The following is a 16,839-nucleotide window of genomic DNA, read 5'->3' on the forward strand; positions in this document are numbered from 1 at the left end:
GGGTTTTTGAAGAGTTAATTTATCTTAAGAAGTAGGAGAATCTTCTCTACCCATGAAGGAACACATGATTATCAAAATTCAAAATCCCCTAATTTGGAGATGCATGTTTTTCACTGGACAGGAAGGGTAAAAATTAGTAATGATATTATTTTATTTAGGGTAATGAGTATCTGCCTCTGAGATGTAGTGCAGTATAAGTATGAAGTTGCATAACCTGGAAATACTCAATTAAAGTACCTCAATGTTTTACCTAAGTACAGTACTTGACTAAATGTAATTAGTTACATTCCACCACTGGTTAAGACTTGTAGCTGTTATTAGAATAAGGAAGAGCATTCACATGTTATGTTAATTTTATATATGAACATTTTGAATTACATAAGAATTAAAATTAGAATAACATATTTTGGACTCTTGCATCTCTTAATTTCAAACTTTCTCGTGACTGGCTCCCACCCGGAGCTGTAGCCTGGGACACTGTGGTCATGAAATAACACCCTAAATCCTGTATTTTATTTCATTTTAGTTTGTGGTTTAAACAAGTCTCAGCCTATAAAATTCACACGATGTAGGATACTTGGTAACTCCCTCCAGGTGCGTAAAACACCCAAATTCCCACAGAGGAAAAATACCGAGATAATGACCTCGCTGTCCTCAATAGCAGCTTTAGTCATAATAGTTCGTATAAATACATCCATGAGGTAGCTCCAGTCCTGCTCCCACCTCTGGTCTGAATGAAACTGTCCCGTCATTTTGGTTACAGGATGGTAATACCACCCATCACCAGGAGAGGGGGCGCTGTCCCCAGCACAGCCATGCTGTCCGGAAGACGAATGTAAATATTTTCGTGACGTTTCATCTGCCGGATCATTCACATCCACCCATTAAGAAGAATATCAGTCCCGCTGTCCCTGCGGCTCATGACAGCACCGCTGTGTGTCTGACTCTGTGCCTGTTTTGACAGCTGAGCTCCTTTTTCTTCGGGTTTTCCATCTGTTTCGCTGTAACTCGTGTGTTTGTACACCAGCTTGTTTCTTGTGTGCAACATGCAGAAGAGAAGGAAGCCAGAGCCGATCCAACTCAACCCGATCCCCGATGGAAACACTATCAACGGCACCGGGGCCACTGAGTGAGTGTCAATAATCATCTGCTACTGATATTCAGACTGGTCAATGGGGAATATTGATAACGGTTATCTGATTTATCATTTATGTCAGATTCATGTTCAATATGCTGTAAAGGCTCATGACAACTGCAATAACATATAGATAATTCAATAGCCCCTTTACAGTGTGTGTGAACTTCTGCCTTAGGTCTTTAATATGAGACTCTGCACCAGGTGTGTGTGTGTGTGTGTGTGTGTGTGTGTGTGTCATTGTTTTTTTTGCACTTAGGCTATTCATTATTATCAATTGACATATTGAGATGTTTTTAATTAATCTAATAAATGATTACATGAAATCTTCAAATAGCCTATGTCTGATGCAACTAATTATACATTTTCATTATTGATTAATCACTCGATAATTAATCATTTAGAGTATAAAATGTAAGAATATGGTAAAAAAAAAAAAACAACAATAACAAAAAAAAGCCCAAGCCCAAGTTGACATCTTCACATGGCATTCTCTGTCAGACTAATTGTCTAAAACATAACAACATTGAATTTACAATGAAATAAAACAGAGAAAAGCAGCACAGCTGGAACCAGCAAATGTTCGGCATTTTTGCTCGATAAATGCCAACATTTAATTTGTTTATTGATCAACTTGTCATTTCATGCGCTAGTTTACATGGATTATTGCAGCTGCTAACATTTTCATGATTCCAATTCATTTTTTTAATTCACTTTACTTGAAGCTATTTTGTTACTTGCTTTCACAAATTAATTACGTTACATTGAAAATCTTTGTCAATAGACCTATTTCACAGCAGACATGTTGGCATGTCATCGTAGGAAAAGCACAGGTGTAATTGATAACATTATATATGGCTGCATTCTATTTAGATGAGCTAGTTCCAGGGTCCTGATGTTGTGCTTGCTGGCTCACTGGCACGACTTACTGGGATACTTGATGGAGCTGAGCCATCGTTAACAAAATTAGTTCCACCTGTGCTTTTCCTGCTACGACAAGTCAAAGTGTGAAAAAGCTCTCAGGTCCTCGTGGTGTCATGGATGAGCAGGTCACTCTACCAGCCCACTTTGTGCGGACAGTGATTACCCAGAGATTGACCTTTGCAGGGAGGCAGCATGTAGAATAATATTTCTGTGTGTTGAAGACGTTTTGTGTAGGCCTGTTCCCACCACCGTTTGACAAAACACAGTAATGGCGATATTAAATAGTTGTGACACCAAGTTCTCGTAGCTCTCAGCTCGCAGAGAAAAACCCAGTCAGCCCAGCAACAAGCTGGATCAGTTGAGATGAGAATTACATAACATGTCATCCCTCATGATGGCTGGCTTTCTGATGTGTTGTAGAGGTGGAATATTTCATTGTTTCATCGTTAGATCATACATTTGAGTCTTTCGCAATGAATGACTTAAAAATGGATCGACTAACCAATTAATAAACTAACTGTTTCAGACATTTTGTAACATTTCATTTTAAATTGGAAATTGAAAAGAGAGCTTCCATTACAATTAATATACTTAGTCCCATATATACATTTATCTGTACACTTTTCTGTATTAGAACCATAAAAGATATTAGCGGACGTCAGTGACGTTTATGGTGGAGGATCAGCGGGCTGATAGTGTTCAGCAGGGGAGTTGTGCCTTGGCTTTGCTCAGTAGAAGTTGTTGATGATGACATAATGTTTGGCTGGAGCTGAGCACATTCCTGCTGCTGAGGCCGAGGAGCAGCATGACACGATGCAGCAACAATCAGGAACTCTGAATCAGAGATTTGGAAGTCTCTGTTGTGGAGAGATCCCGCCTCCCATCACAGCAGGAACTCACAATGTGTGTGTGTGTGTGTGTGTGTGTGTGTGTGTGTGTCTGTCTGTCTAGTAATACTGCTGTGTCGTGCACTGTGACACTCAGACTGACACACTGCTGACAGAGAGCCATGCAGCCTGGTGTTACGTGTTACTCAGACCTCTTTTCCATAAAAAGTCAGTTTCATCTGGGTCCACACTCTCAGCTGTCTGAGGCTCTGAAGCAAAGCGAGTCCTGTTTCAGACCAGTGATGTCTGATGGTCTGCAGACACACAGTTCCGTCACACTCTGCACACATTTTGTTCCTTAACACTGCATAAAACTAAGCTCCTGCACACCCACTCGAAAAAGCATCAGAATTTGTTATTGTTTCACAGTTACAACATTACAAGTAAAATGTATCTAATAATGAACTTGTATGTTGTTTGTCAGATGACAAGGGTGAAGAAGTTTTCTATTTTCTAGGATCGCATATTATTAGGCGAGAAGTTAAAGCCTAGACTGTAATATTGATAGTCCATTTAAATTCTTGAGTTTTTGAGCAACTCCAGAGCAATGTGTCCCAAAGTGCCCTCTTCATCATACTTACAATCAGAAAGACAGCTTCTTTAAAGCCCAAATGAAAAATAAATTGATCTGATTTATAATTTTTTGTAAGAGGTGACTGATCGACATCTGAACTTGAAGGTATTATGGAGAAGCACATCGATGCACATCCACTTCCAGAAGTGCTGAGTGTAAATGTTAAGCATGGCAGATATCTCAACCAGAGTTTTAACATTTCCTGATTTCCTAATTTTAGCTCTGCAAGGACCTTAAAGAACCAGAAGGTGGAAGAGTGATTTGTTTTGTGGAGAGCTGGAGCTTTGCCAAACATTTGCTGACCAGTGAAGGGGAGGACTGGATTTAATGAACCAGGCGTCTTTCCTCCACATGTGGTGTAATAGGATGAGTGTGTATGTTTGTGGCGACCCCAGTTGGGATGTTAAAGACTGGATGAAGAGCATGTTTTGGGTTCTTACAAGGTCAAACCAGGATATTTTTTCTGGGAGCACTGTCCACTGTTCCATGTGACTGTTAGACCTTTAATGGTAACAAACTCAACAAAATTAGGCACCCTTAGGCTGCAGCTGTCCACAGGTGTTTGCAGTTTGTCAGGACTCAGTCTAGGACCTTTTTAGTCTATGAATATGAGCTACAAAGGCAACAAAACTGCATAAAATAGTGTCACAGGACATTCTAGCAAACAATTAAAGGCCCTAGCCATGGTTCATCCCCACAGGTGTTTTGTATTATGGCTGATTGTACCTCTTCTCAGGCCACACCTCTGTCATTCTTATTGGGACACTGAGTTTAATGACCTCATGTTATTTGACAGCATAGCTCCACACGGCAGATATTTTGACTTGTCATAGTAGGAAAAGCACTTGTATTCAAGTGTCTCAGTATTCAAGTAAGCCGTGACAGTGAGCCAGAGTGCACAATACCAGGACCCTGAAACTGAAGCACCTAAATGGAATACAGCCATCTTATTTTTTTTATCAATTATAGTTGTGATTTATTTACTGTGACATGCCAAAATGTGTTCTGTGAAAAAGGCGTGTACTGTATAAGGATGTTAGACAGCAATAATTCCAGATTATATCTAGTCTCATAATACAATATCAATATTATGGCTGAAACTAAAGAAAACCTGTTTTGAATACAGAGGGGAGAAAACGACATACACATAAATTAGCACATTATTTTGGGGTAATTTGGAGCAGCACACAGGAGGATCTGATGCTCACACTAGCAGCTAGCAGGTGTTGCATGTCGGGCATAGATAAGCTTAATGCAATCGATGAGCCTCTTATTGAAACCAGACCATTCCACTCTGGCGAAAAGGAATTGCCATTCCAACCCACCAAATGCTTTCTCAGCGTGAAATGGCCGGCAGCCATGGGAGAAGTGCACTGAGTGGCCCACATAATGCCAGCCAAGCATGTAATATTATCAGAGGAGATCTGAGAACAAATAAAAACAACCTGTTCTGAGTAGACCTGTTCGGGTAATTTGCTATTTGCTAAAATCTTGGATAAAATCCCTCTATCACATACATCCAAACTTACAGAATATGCCTGTATTGTTTAAGGGGATCTTTATTATGTGCTCTCACACAGGTGGATACAAATACAGGAATAAAGCAAGTGTGCATGTGAGTGTGTGAAAAGGAAAGCAACAACTAACCCATACAGCAACCATAGTTTGTGGTGCTGATTCTTCATTGGTTAGATACCACTTACCATATCCTGTTTCACCACAAAAGAATTAGTACTTGTTTGCTTTAGTCAGTGATATGCACTGGTTGCAAAAGCATTAGATTACCTTCACTTCACACACTGTTCTCTTTTGTAAATAAAAGCATGCCTTCCTTGTGAAATCATCAAACAATACTATTTGTGTGCATTTTGCCTGAGTTTAACCCAGATATAGATTATAATGGAAGTCTGTGGAGGTACTGGAGAAACTTTCAAGTTGTCTGTATAAAAAAAAACAATGAAGATATGATGATCTATTTTCCCTGGATCCTCAATATCTGGCGCTCATGACCATCACTAGATGAACCGCTGATTCTGTGATGCTCCTGTTTTCTGATACTGAATCCATCGAGCACCTTTCTGTCCGCTGTGATCCATGTTACAGGTTACAGCAGATTTACAGCAGTCTTAAAGTGAAAACAGTATGTAGGCCTCACAACTGCAGCCTCTTAAGCTCATCAGGTTTCATTTATTTCAATTTGATAATAATAATGTTCATTTTTAAAGATTTTATAGTCTAAGAAATACAGTTAGAGTTAAAGTGGGTGGTTACTTTTGCACCCCAAGTCACAAAACAAACAGCCATCTTCTTTCCAGCACTTTATGGCAAGCTGCAGCAATATTGTGTCTTTTGCATTCAAGATCTTCTGGATGTCCTTGGACATTGTGTGGATGGAGCACAAAAGGCCAGCGTCGTGCTCACTTCCTCCAGCACACAGAGGGGGGGCTGCAGTGTGCAGCAGCTACTGTAGTCCCTCCCACATTCGTATTGTGTGGAGTGTGTTTTCAGGCTGCTCCTCTTCTCAGTATCTCCAGCCTCCTCCACCCCCAGCTCTTGTCGACAAAACGCCCACGCTACCCACAGCCAACTCAAACTCAGCGCCTCGTCTCCATGGATATGCAGGCCCACTGTCAAAAATAAAACCACTTAACCCTCTCTGTGCTGTGTGGTGGAGCAGCGGAGAGAAGAGCACGCTGCCCAGCTCTCCACTGAGTCGTGATTAGGTGCAAAGATAAAACAAAGCATAATTACCTCTGAGCTTGAAGAAAATCATATTATTATCATCAGACAAGCGTATTATAATCCAAATATGAAAGACTAATTATTTGTCAGAAGCTGAAGATAGAACACCTTCCAGTAGCCTGTACACTTGCAGGCACATGACATGTCCTTACTTGTTTTGCAGCATGAAGCTTTTGGCTTTGCATTAATAAATGTTTACTCAAACTCACACTGTTTCCATTAGTCTATAATACATTGAACAGATATCTACATTCTTTGTACATTTTTTTGATAACAAAAATATCAGTTTACAGACCAGCTCTTTGACTTCTAATCAGTTGAATTAACATGACGACTCATTACCTTCTTATCAAGTTCATGATAAAGGCTTTGTGTAGCAGTACTGTACATCCAGTGCGACAGTAGAGTGGGAGGGGAAGGAGAGGTCAAAGAGGAGCAGATCAGAAGAGTTCGCCCCGCAATTGATTTCTCAAGAAAATGCATCGCCATGACAACAGCATCAGAGGAGCGGCGTCAGCGATTATAGGAACTCCGAGCTTCCTCACATCGGGATCTGGGAAGGAACACTGAAACGCACCCTGCGACCCTTTCTGTCGTCCTGCTGTCTCTTTAGTTGGCTGTCATTGTTCCCAGAGGCAGGTGCAGTAGCAGTTGTCACACACAAGCTCTGCCTTTTATCCAAGGTTTCAATAATACAATAGATCTGGACGCACCATGGGCTGCCTCATGTCTCCTGGGGGGACAGCTGGTACTTCCAGGAAAAAACATCTGCAAAAGTTCTGCCTTATTTAGGGAAGAACACATTTATAATGCATGAATAACTCATATTTCTCTCTTTCTGTCTTTATCTTCTCTCTAAGAACAAACTTGGAGGCACTGCAGAAGAAACTAGAGGAGCTTGAGTTGGATGAGCAGCAGCGGAAACGCCTGGAGGCCTTTCTGACACAGAAGCAGAAGGTGGGAGAGCTGAAGGACGACGACTTTGAGAAGATCTGTGAGCTGGGCGCAGGCAACGGAGGAGTTGTCTTCAAGGTCTCCCACCGACCCTCTGGTCTGATTATGGCGAGGAAAGTAAGCTGCCCTGGTAGATGGGCTTTAGTAAAGACACTGGGGAAAAAAGCTATTTTTGCTTCCAGAAAACCACTCAGCCTAAACTGTGTCTAGCAGAGATGTATACATTGGGCAGTCCATATAAAAAAATGTTACATAGTATCTAATGTTCTTGTGTGTGTGTGTGACATTGCACAGATTGAATCTCCCAGTATTTATGTTCTGTGTGCTGTGAGAACATGAATATGTCATCTGTGTTCCAGCTGATCCACCTGGAGATCAAACCAGCCATTAGGAACCAGATCATTAGGGAGCTGCAGGTGCTGCATGAGTGTAACTCCCCCTACATTGTGGGCTTCTATGGCGCTTTCTACAGTGATGGAGAAATCAGCATCTGCATGGAGCATATGGTACTTATCTCTAATACATTTTAGCTGCCGGTGTATTTACACAGCATTCACTTTGAGTGCTGCTTTACAGGCTGTGCTGTAAGTTTGTTTGCCTTCCATGCACAACCTCATTGGTATTGAAAGACACTAATTTTGATATGTGTTGGATTTCACAAATTATATTTTGGATTCAGTCGATGCTCTCCATATTTTCCTTCCCTGCTGGCTGCAGGACGGTGGCTCCCTGGATCAGTCACTGAAGAAGGCAGGCAAGATCCCAGAGCAGATCCTTGGCAAAGTCAGCATCGCTGTGGGTAGCTCCAACACCTCCTCTACCAGTTTCGTGCTCTGGTCGTCACACCACATTTTGTTTTTGGATATACAACTATTTTTATCACTGATGCATATGTACTAGTACATTCTTTCTTTTGCACTACCAAATAATCTGAATGCTTACTACGCTGATATGCAATGTTTGTCTTTCCAGGTCATTAAAGGGCTCTCCTACCTGAGGGAAAAACACAAGATCATGCACAGAGGTCAACCACTGTTTCATTTACTTAAAGATGTCATAAATATAATAAGGTTTTGGCACCTTTACGAGACCTTTAAATACATGAGTACCCGCCCTTAGGTATGCTATACTTAATAACACTGTTTGCTTTAAGCAACTTCAGTATTACCTTACATGTAAATGATGAAAGGAAATGTTAAAACATACAAGCATGCGAGAAGCAGCACAACATGCACAGAGGCTTTGCAGCAGTCTGTTCACTGTTACCTGTTGAACAATTTGCCCTCCATGCTCTCCTAAACGCTGCACGTCCTCTTTCAGATGTCAAGCCCTCTAACATCCTAGTGAATTCCCGCGGTGAGATCAAGCTGTGTGACTTTGGAGTGAGCGGGCAGCTCATAGACTCCATGGCCAACTCCTTTGTGGGCACTCGCTCGTACATGTCTGTGAGTTAACGTGCACACACTCCTCCTCTCCTGCTGCTCTCATTCATACTTTATCCTTTAGGATATCTGACACAATTGAATTGAAACAGCGTTCAGACTAGATTCCCAATTTTGATGACTGGTACTGGCTTTATACATAGGCATCAGAATCAGAATCAGAAATACTTTATTTATCCCCGGGGGGAAATTGTACAGTACCGGTGCTCCCATTCAAGAGTAGAAAGTAACATAATTTAGAGCTAAAAGTATGTACAAAATATAAAAATAAGAAATAGAAAAAAAAATATATATATACACATTTACAGTTTTTAAGTGAAAAATAAAGTAAAAAATATATACAATAACAATGTATATGTATGTGTATAGTGTCTGACACTCAGAGGGAGGAGTTGAACAGTTTGATGGCCACAGGCAGGAATGATTTCCTGTGGCGCTCTGTTGTACATTTGGGAGGAATGAGTCTCCCACTGAAGGTGCTCTTGTGTCTGACCAGTACGTCATGGAGAGGATGTGAGACATTGTCCAAGATGCCCCGCAGCTTAGACAGCATCTTCCTCTCTGACACCACCGTCAGAGAGTCCAGCTCCACCCCCACAACGTCACTGGCCTTGCGGATCAGTTTGTTGAGTCTGTTGGAGTCCGCCACCCTCAGCCTGCTGCCCCAGCATGCAACAGCATAGAGGATAGCACTGGCCACCAAAGACTCATAAAACATCCTCAGCATAGTCCTGCAGATGTTGAAGGACCTCAGCCACCTCAGAAAATAGAGACGGCTCTGGCCCTTCCTGTAGAGGGCATTATGTCGAGTAGGCCATACATGTTTTCAGCATCAGCCATGTTAAAAGTAGTAACCCATATGTAGACATAGGCTATGCAATTTATATGATTTATACCACTGATTGGATGATGTAATGTAGATCTTTACGTTTAGGTTGCTTTATCAAAAATTAATTAAATGTATAAAATCCCCAACAAAAACGTGATCCACCCATTTTACAATTACATTGTACAAGTCAATGATGGTTGTAGTAGTGATGTAATCGCATGCGTGTTGTGCAGCCGGAGCGTTTACAGGGCACCCATTACTCTGTTCAGTCGGACATCTGGAGCATGGGTCTATCCCTGGTTGAAATGGCCATTGGACGCTTCCCTATCCCACCGCCTGATGCTAAGGAACTGGAACAGATTTTTGGCTTCCCAGTGGAAGGGGAGGCAGCCTCCAGTGAGTCCTCCCCAAAGCCCCGGCCCCCTGGGCGACCAGGCAGCTGTAAGTCTGAGATGACGTTGGTTCATTCTGTGATTGTGGCTTTTTGTTTTTTATTCCTGCAGCTTTGAGTGAATTTTTCAAGATCTGTTGAAATTCTTTACCACAAGAAGTCAATTACAGCATAGTCATGAAGTGACATCTATTGGTGACTATTAGTGCAGAGGACACAGTGAATTATGAGCGAGGCTGATATCTTTTTTTTTTTTTTTTTACCCCCCCAGCATACGGACCAGACAGCAGACCACCGATGGCTATATTTGAGTTGCTTGATTACATAGTCAATGAGGTGAGTGTGCCCACTATGACTACATCCTGACATACTGGTGTACATTTGTTGTGATACCTTTGATGGCCATTTGATCATGTTAAATTTGATCCATTCAGTGCTGACTGGACATTTTAATTTTCAGCCTCCACCAAAGCTGCCTGGGATATTTAGCTCTGAATTTCAAGACTTTGTCAATAAATGGTACGTAGAATAAATATTTGAAAAATTTACTGGCATCAAACAGCAATGGAAAATCCACATCTGCCCATCACACTTTACGCCACCTAGTGGTGCTCAAATGCACTACTTTCTAAAATGGTTTGTGTCTCCATTGCAGTTTGATTAAGAATCCTGCAGAGAGAGCAGACCTGAAACAGCTGATGGTGAGTGCACATATTTAGCAGTTTTCTTTCTAAGTTTCTCTTTAGCCATCTTACACACGTCTCCTTTTCTTCAGGTGCATCCTTTTATCAAACAGTCGGAGGCAGAGCAGGTCGACTTTGCTGGCTGGTTGTGCAGCACCATCGGACTCAATCAGCCTGTGACCCCCACCCACGGTACAGCCATGTGAGACCTGTTCGGTCTACAACAAACCCCACATCCAAAAGGTCCTCTAATGACTGGAGTTGTATCGTGGGCAAAATGTACGTTGATACAGAGTACTAAATGGATTTAAAAGTTGTGCAAGCAATAGTTGTATATTCAGTGTACAAACCTACATGCCAAGTGAAATTAACTGTGTTGAACAAGTCTTTGGGCTACCGGCCTGCCTGAAAAGCCATCTTTTTCTAATCAAATTATTTAATCATGACAAATGCTGCTCAACCGGTGTGCTTGATATTCCTCTTTACCTTGTGTCCTTACAGCTCTAAACTCTTTGTTAGCTTATGTGAAATAAATAGTCTTGTACATCAAACTTTGAAACAACTGATTTATTCATCACTGAACTCCAATCTGTAAGTATAGATTTATGCCTTAGGTTTGGCAGGTGCTCCCTTCTTTCCAGGCTTCTTCTTGGGTTTCAGCATCTATGGAGAGAGAACAAACAAGAGTTTAAAGTAAAAAAACAATTAAAGTCAACAAGTTTTGCTTCCAGCTTGAATTGCTTAGGTTCTTACCGCAGGGTCATGCTTGAAGATGGCATGGCGTCTTGGGTTCAGTTTGAGCATTATCCTCAAATTCTACAGAGGATTCTTCTTCAGCACTCCGCTGCAATGACAACATAATAGAGTCTTAACAAGGTGAACTTCTGCTAAACTAGTTTCTCAAAAACCTTTTGTGTCGCTCAGGACTCCATAATAATCAGGGTTCAGAAACACGGACCTGAAGTGGAACATCATCATAGTTGACGAGCTAAAAACTAATTTCAAGAATTTAAAGTGAGCCATGCTTACTTAGGAGCACAAAGTGCTTTCTGGATCTCCTCTCTTCAGAATCCTGCTCAGGTCTGTGTTGGTCATCTTGTGCATGGGCAGGCTGGAATAAATAAGGTATTAAGAATTTAATTCCTAATTTTAGAAATGATGGATATAGTAAAGTTTTTTATTGCTCAAACTCAGAACTTCTTAAATATCACAAAGTCTCAAAAACACGGACCATGAAGTGGAAGCTCATCACTGTAACGACTTTTAGTTCTCAGATTTACTGCTCCTTAAATACTCACTTTCAGTACACCTTCAGGGAAGCAGGTTTACACCAGGTGCAGGACAGCACTCAGCAAGAGTCCGGTGTGACCACCAGGGGCGAGCCTCAGGAGGTCCAGTTTGTTCATGTTTTACAGGGACGCCTTCATAATACAACAGCAATTAAACACTCACAGGTTGAGATATATTGTTGAATCTTTTAAAAAGGTGATTTAACATTTACTTATTCAAAACTGATCATCAGTGATGCCCCAAGATTCAGAAAACTGCAACATGGAGTCATTACACCTGCATAAATACACAGCTATGTTGTGACTGGAGTCTTAAGGATAGCAGTGATGCTGCCTTTCACTACATTGATCAATTTTCATCTCCAGGTTTGTAATACCCACTGCAAATTAACTGTACATTGTTAGGTATTAAATATTAAGACTTTATTAAAATAATGTTCTGAATCCATTTAGTTAAAACAGTAATGAATCCTACATTTATACAAATAACACACCTGGGACATTTCTGAAGGCTTAGGCGACTCCTGCATCTTGGTTGTAGATGATGCATGGCCCTCTGTGTTGGATCCATCTGCGAGTCCTCAAGTTACCTGAACCGGCATCTTTCCCCGTCAAGTTTTTACTCAGCGTATGTTGCTACCAGCTCAGATTTTTTTAGCTTTCTGTCTTTACTTCAGAGTAAAACACACTCACAGGATTCCCCTAAAATGGAGACTAAATAAAAAAAGAGCTGACTCCTACACTCTTCATACAATGCGGATATAAACACCAAGCTGAAATCTGCATTGTGTTTCAATGTCATATCACGTGTACCAGTACCATTTACCTTAATCAGCCTGCAACACAGCAATGTGAGACCAGTTGAGTCTAAAACAAACCCCACGGTCCTCTAATGACTGGATTTATATTATTGGTAAAATGTATCTACTGAGTATTAAATTACTTTAAGTTGTGCAATCAATAGTTGTATATTCAGTGTACAAACCTACATGCCAAGTGAAATTAACTGTTGACTTTGGGCTACATTACACGCCTGTCAGAAAAGCCATCTTTTTCTAATTATCAAATTAATGACAAATGCTGCTCAGCGTGCTTGATATTCCTCTTAACCTTGTGTCCTTACAGCTCCAGCAGACTAAACTCTGTTAGCTTATGTGAAATAAATAGTCTTGTAAATCAAAATTCGAAACAACTGATTTATTTATCACTGAACTCCAATCTGTAAGTATAGATTTATGCCTTAGGTTTAGCAGGTGCTCCCTTCTTTCCGGGCTTCTTCTTGGGTTTCAGCATCTTGGCCTTGATCTATGGAGAGAACAACCAAAATTTCAAAGTCAAAAAAACAATTAAAGTCAACAAGTTTTGCTTCCAGCTTGAATTGCTTGGGTTCTTACCGCAGGGTCATGCTTGAGGATGGCATGACGTCTTGCAGTCTTGGCGTAAGGGTTCAGTTTGAGCATTATCCTCAAGTTCTTCAGAGGATTCTTCTTCAGCACTCTGCGGTTGATCTTCTTGCTGCAATGACAATACAACACAGTGTTAACAAGGTGAACTTCTGCTAAACTACGAGTTTGTCAAAAACCTTTTGTGTCGCTCAGGACTCCATAATAATCAGGGTTCAGAAACACGGACCTGAAGTGGAACATCATCATAGTTGACAAGCTAAAAAACAATTTTAACAATGGAAAGTGAGCCATGCTTACTTAGGAGCACGAAGTGCTTTCTGGATCTCCTCACTCTTCAGAATCCTGCTCAGGTCTGTGTTGGTCATCTTGTGCATGGGCAGGCTGGAATAAATAAGGTATTAAGAATTAAATTCCTCATTTCGGAAATTATGAAAATACTAAACTCAGACGTTTTGATGCTGAAACTCAGAACTTCGTTAATATCACACAGTTTCAAAAACACGGACCATGAAGTGGAAGCTCATCACTGTAATGTGAGTTGATCAGTTTTACTTGCGCTACAGAGCAACTGCTCCTTAAATACTCACTTGTAGCCGACCTTCAGGGAAGCAGGTTTACGCCAGGTGCCGTACAGCTCATCCAGTTTACGGAAAGCACTCTCGGTCCAGATGCAGAAGCGCCCGACGTGACCACCAGGGGCGAGCCTCAGGAGGTTCAGTTTGTTCACGTTCTGCAGAGTGATGCCTTCATAATACAACACAACAATTAAAAACACTCACAGGTTTAGTTATCTTGTTGCTTCTTTTAAAAAGTAATTTTACAAGTCATTGTAAATTCATTATACAAGAGCAAAAATAAAGAGCTTAACAATGATTGGGGTTGTTAATGCCTATGTTACTACACTGACATATTTTGTCTCCAGGTTTTTAATACACACTGTTATGAACTATATATTGCATAGCTCTGATATGCATTTAGTTAACACAGCAATGAATTCTACATTTGAAATATTAACACACCTGGGATATTTCTGAAGGCTTTGGTGACTCCAGCGTCTTGGTTGTAGATGATGCATGGCCCTCTGCGTTGGATCCGTCTGCGATTCCTCATCTTACCCTTACCAGCACGCATGCGCTGAGAGGCGTAGACCTGAGAATGGAAAGTTAATTATTTCAATATGTCATTAAAAAAGTAAAGAAACCTAGTAATGCGTAATATACTAAACCCAAGCAGTTACCTCAGACAGGTTTTAAATGCTACACACCATACATATGAATCAGATAACAGATGGGGACTATGTATAAATAGAACTGATTACTACACTCTTCATACAATGTGGAAAACAAACATCACCAAACGTCATTCAACCTTAAACCAGCCCTTCAGCTTCAATTTGTGTGTTCCTTAATGGATTGCTGAGAATTGAGATTACCTTCTTGATGTCATTCCAGGCTTTAAGCTTCTTCAGCAGGAGCACTGCCTCCTTGGTCTTCTTGTAGCCCTCAACTTTGTCTTCCACAACCAGTGGGACCTCAGGGATTTCCTCAATGCGGTGTCCTAATAGAAGACCATTATGTCAACCAAAAGACTCCCACTCAACCTTCTTGTGACTGCCAAAGACTACAGTGGTACTAGAGCTTGCTCAGAATTTCACACACATCAGTTCCCTGTGACAGCTTAGAGACAGCAGGCAACTGTCACTGTTCACAGGATCAGACGCAAATTACACCATCATGGCAAGTCAAATGTTAAGCTGTACTTTAAATTGATTAAGTTATTATTACATTATAACAATATGTCTTAAAAATACATTTCTTAAAGACTTAACCAGTTTTCTTCTCCACAAGTATCGTTTTTGTAGCTTACCTTTGGACATCACAAGTGCAGGGATGGCAGAGGCAGCCACTGCAGAGCAGATGGCATAGCGCTTCTGGGTTGTGTTGATCCTGCGGTGCCAGCGGCGCCAGGTTTTGGTGGGGGCAAACATGCGTCCTCCACGACACATCTAGACCAAAGTCAAGGAGGTTTGACAACTCCTGAAGTAACATGAGGTACTCCTGAAGTACTTAATACCTGCTCAGACTCAAGGGTCATCAGTCTTCTGTGCCAGCATATGACAGCAGGCATTCTGTCACTGGTCACAGAGTCGGACGCAAATTACACCATCACAGCAAGTCTTTTGATTCAGTTTTTGTTTTCCTTGACACAGAGCAAATTAAAAAATAAAATATTTTAAAACTTCAATTCTGGTCAAAGGATACATTTCCAAAAGCACCCTGGCCAGAGCGGTGAGTACCACCACCTCTCACACGAGGGATACGGGCCACAGCTCTTCCTGTACCCCAGGACTCTGCACTGGTCTGGTGGCCTGAAATAAAACACAATTACACACTTATTTCCCAGAAAAAAAATACTTTTGGTGAAAACGAGGACAATCGCATCTTAATCATCTTAATTTGTTATTTAAAAACAATGATGGCAATGCTTGATCAACATGTCAGTTCAAGGCAGACATGTACACTCACCTGCCAGTTCACTGACTGCATAAGGCTGGCGACTGTTCTTGCGCATGTTGGTGTGAACAAAATTCACAACATCAGGGCGAATTGGAGCCTTGAACACAGCAGGCATGACCACATTCTTGCCTGCGGATTCTCCTTTCTCGGAATAAACCGAAATCAGGGGTCTTGCACAGGCCTAGGAAGCAAAACGAACAACTTTTGAGCTTCAGGCTACTACCGAGAAATCTGCGGCTGATGGCCTTAGCTTAGCCCGATTCTGCTAACGTGATCTAGCAGATCGGTCTTAAACGTCATTTTGTCCACTCATTGTGGATGGCGTGAACGCTATCAAGAGCATAAATACAATCGAATACCATGAGTCGTATGGTATAAAGATGCATTCTAAATGAGCAACAACTGCTACCTGCGTGTTACTGATCTACCACTGAATCCACAACCACACGTGTAACTGGGTTGAACTACTGAAGCTGGTCCTCCAAAATGGCTCCTCGTGTTAGCTTCGCTAGCCGGGGACATTCCAACTCACTGCCCTATTAACTCTAAATTTAAGCTTCCACAGACAGAAAATACGGACTTATTTTGGAAGTACAACCAACGAGATAAGCCCCGCGTATTATATAGCACATTAATGACGATATGAGGGTAATTTCTCACCATTTTCGGTAATTTCTTTTCGGCTCGCCGGGAACCACGCTCCACTCGCTATGGCGGCCACAGTAAAAAGGAAGTTGGTAAATGACCCTAAATGCTATATGCCTCCGCCTTGACGAGTATCACTTCCGTCGACATATTATTTTCCCCAATTGTTTTGCTCACCGCAAAGAAAAACACATGATAAAATGTCTATGAATGTAATAAACAGTTAAGTTAGAATTTTCAATCAAATTCTCTCGGCTAAACAAAATCACCATAAAGTTGGTTGATACACTGGGACTATTTCTTTACGCCATGTTGGCGCAGGATGAACGTAAAGGCCGAACTATTTTTTTAGTCAAATCTTTTCTATAAAATATAATTTAATGTGTTTACATTTTCTATTTTATGTGTTGGGAGATTATTTA

General features: G+C 41.2%; 2 protein-coding genes and 6 non-coding genes across 9 annotated transcripts; 1 reads left to right on the forward strand and 7 right to left on the reverse strand.

Annotated features, from left to right (window-relative positions):
- Positions 1-1,046: 1,046 nt before the first annotated feature.
- map2k1 (mitogen-activated protein kinase kinase 1) lies at positions 1,047-11,053 on the forward strand. Its single transcript, XM_070907159.1, has 11 exons — positions 1,047-1,129; positions 7,123-7,333; positions 7,576-7,722; positions 7,934-8,011; positions 8,189-8,240; positions 8,537-8,661; positions 9,721-9,928; positions 10,150-10,214; positions 10,339-10,397; positions 10,534-10,579; positions 10,654-11,053. The coding sequence occupies exons 1-11, from the start codon at positions 1,047-1,049 to the stop codon at positions 10,765-10,767; spliced, it is 1,188 nt and encodes a 395-aa protein (XP_070763260.1). The 3' UTR covers positions 10,768-11,053.
- Positions 11,054-11,113: 60 nt separating this feature from the next.
- rpl4 (ribosomal protein L4) lies at positions 11,114-16,502 on the reverse strand. 2 transcript variants are annotated; one of them, XR_011597386.1, is made up of 10 exons: positions 16,433-16,502; positions 15,782-15,953; positions 15,518-15,624; positions 15,123-15,261; positions 14,689-14,813; positions 14,276-14,405; positions 13,844-14,000; positions 11,591-11,672; positions 11,315-11,405; positions 11,114-11,224 (listed from the first exon to the last, which is right to left on the reverse strand). XR_011597386.1 is itself a non-coding variant. In XM_070907539.1 (10 exons), the coding sequence occupies exons 1-10, from the start codon at positions 16,433-16,435 to the stop codon at positions 13,084-13,086; spliced, it is 1,110 nt and encodes a 369-aa protein (XP_070763640.1). In that variant the 5' UTR covers positions 16,436-16,502; the 3' UTR covers positions 13,033-13,083. The 2 variants fall into 2 exon arrangements, 1 of the variants encoding a protein (XP_070763640.1); XM_070907539.1 differs by lacking the exons at positions 11,114-11,224; positions 11,315-11,405; positions 11,591-11,672 and adding exons at positions 13,033-13,155; positions 13,245-13,365; positions 13,554-13,637.
- On the reverse strand, positions 11,478-11,544 carry LOC139287196 (small nucleolar RNA SNORD18). Its single transcript, XR_011597402.1, has one exon. It is a non-coding gene; the product is annotated as a small nucleolar RNA SNORD18 (small nucleolar RNA).
- On the reverse strand, positions 11,748-11,818 carry LOC139287194 (small nucleolar RNA SNORD18). The gene has a single exon (XR_011597400.1). It is a non-coding gene; the product is annotated as a small nucleolar RNA SNORD18 (small nucleolar RNA).
- LOC139287197 (small nucleolar RNA SNORD18) lies at positions 13,441-13,507 on the reverse strand. Its single transcript, XR_011597403.1, has one exon. It is a non-coding gene; the product is annotated as a small nucleolar RNA SNORD18 (small nucleolar RNA).
- Positions 13,718-13,788, reverse strand: LOC139287195 (small nucleolar RNA SNORD18). Its single transcript, XR_011597401.1, has one exon. It is a non-coding gene; the product is annotated as a small nucleolar RNA SNORD18 (small nucleolar RNA).
- On the reverse strand, positions 14,896-14,995 carry LOC139287198 (small nucleolar RNA SNORD16). Its single transcript, XR_011597404.1, has one exon. It is a non-coding gene; the product is annotated as a small nucleolar RNA SNORD16 (small nucleolar RNA).
- LOC139287200 (small nucleolar RNA SNORD16) lies at positions 15,331-15,429 on the reverse strand. Its single transcript, XR_011597405.1, has one exon. It is a non-coding gene; the product is annotated as a small nucleolar RNA SNORD16 (small nucleolar RNA).
- Positions 16,503-16,839: the final 337 nt, after the last annotated feature.

Source organism: Enoplosus armatus, chromosome 6, assembly GCF_043641665.1.
Source record: "Enoplosus armatus isolate fEnoArm2 chromosome 6, fEnoArm2.hap1, whole genome shotgun sequence".
Lineage (NCBI taxonomy): Eukaryota > Metazoa > Chordata > Actinopteri > Centrarchiformes > Enoplosidae > Enoplosus > Enoplosus armatus.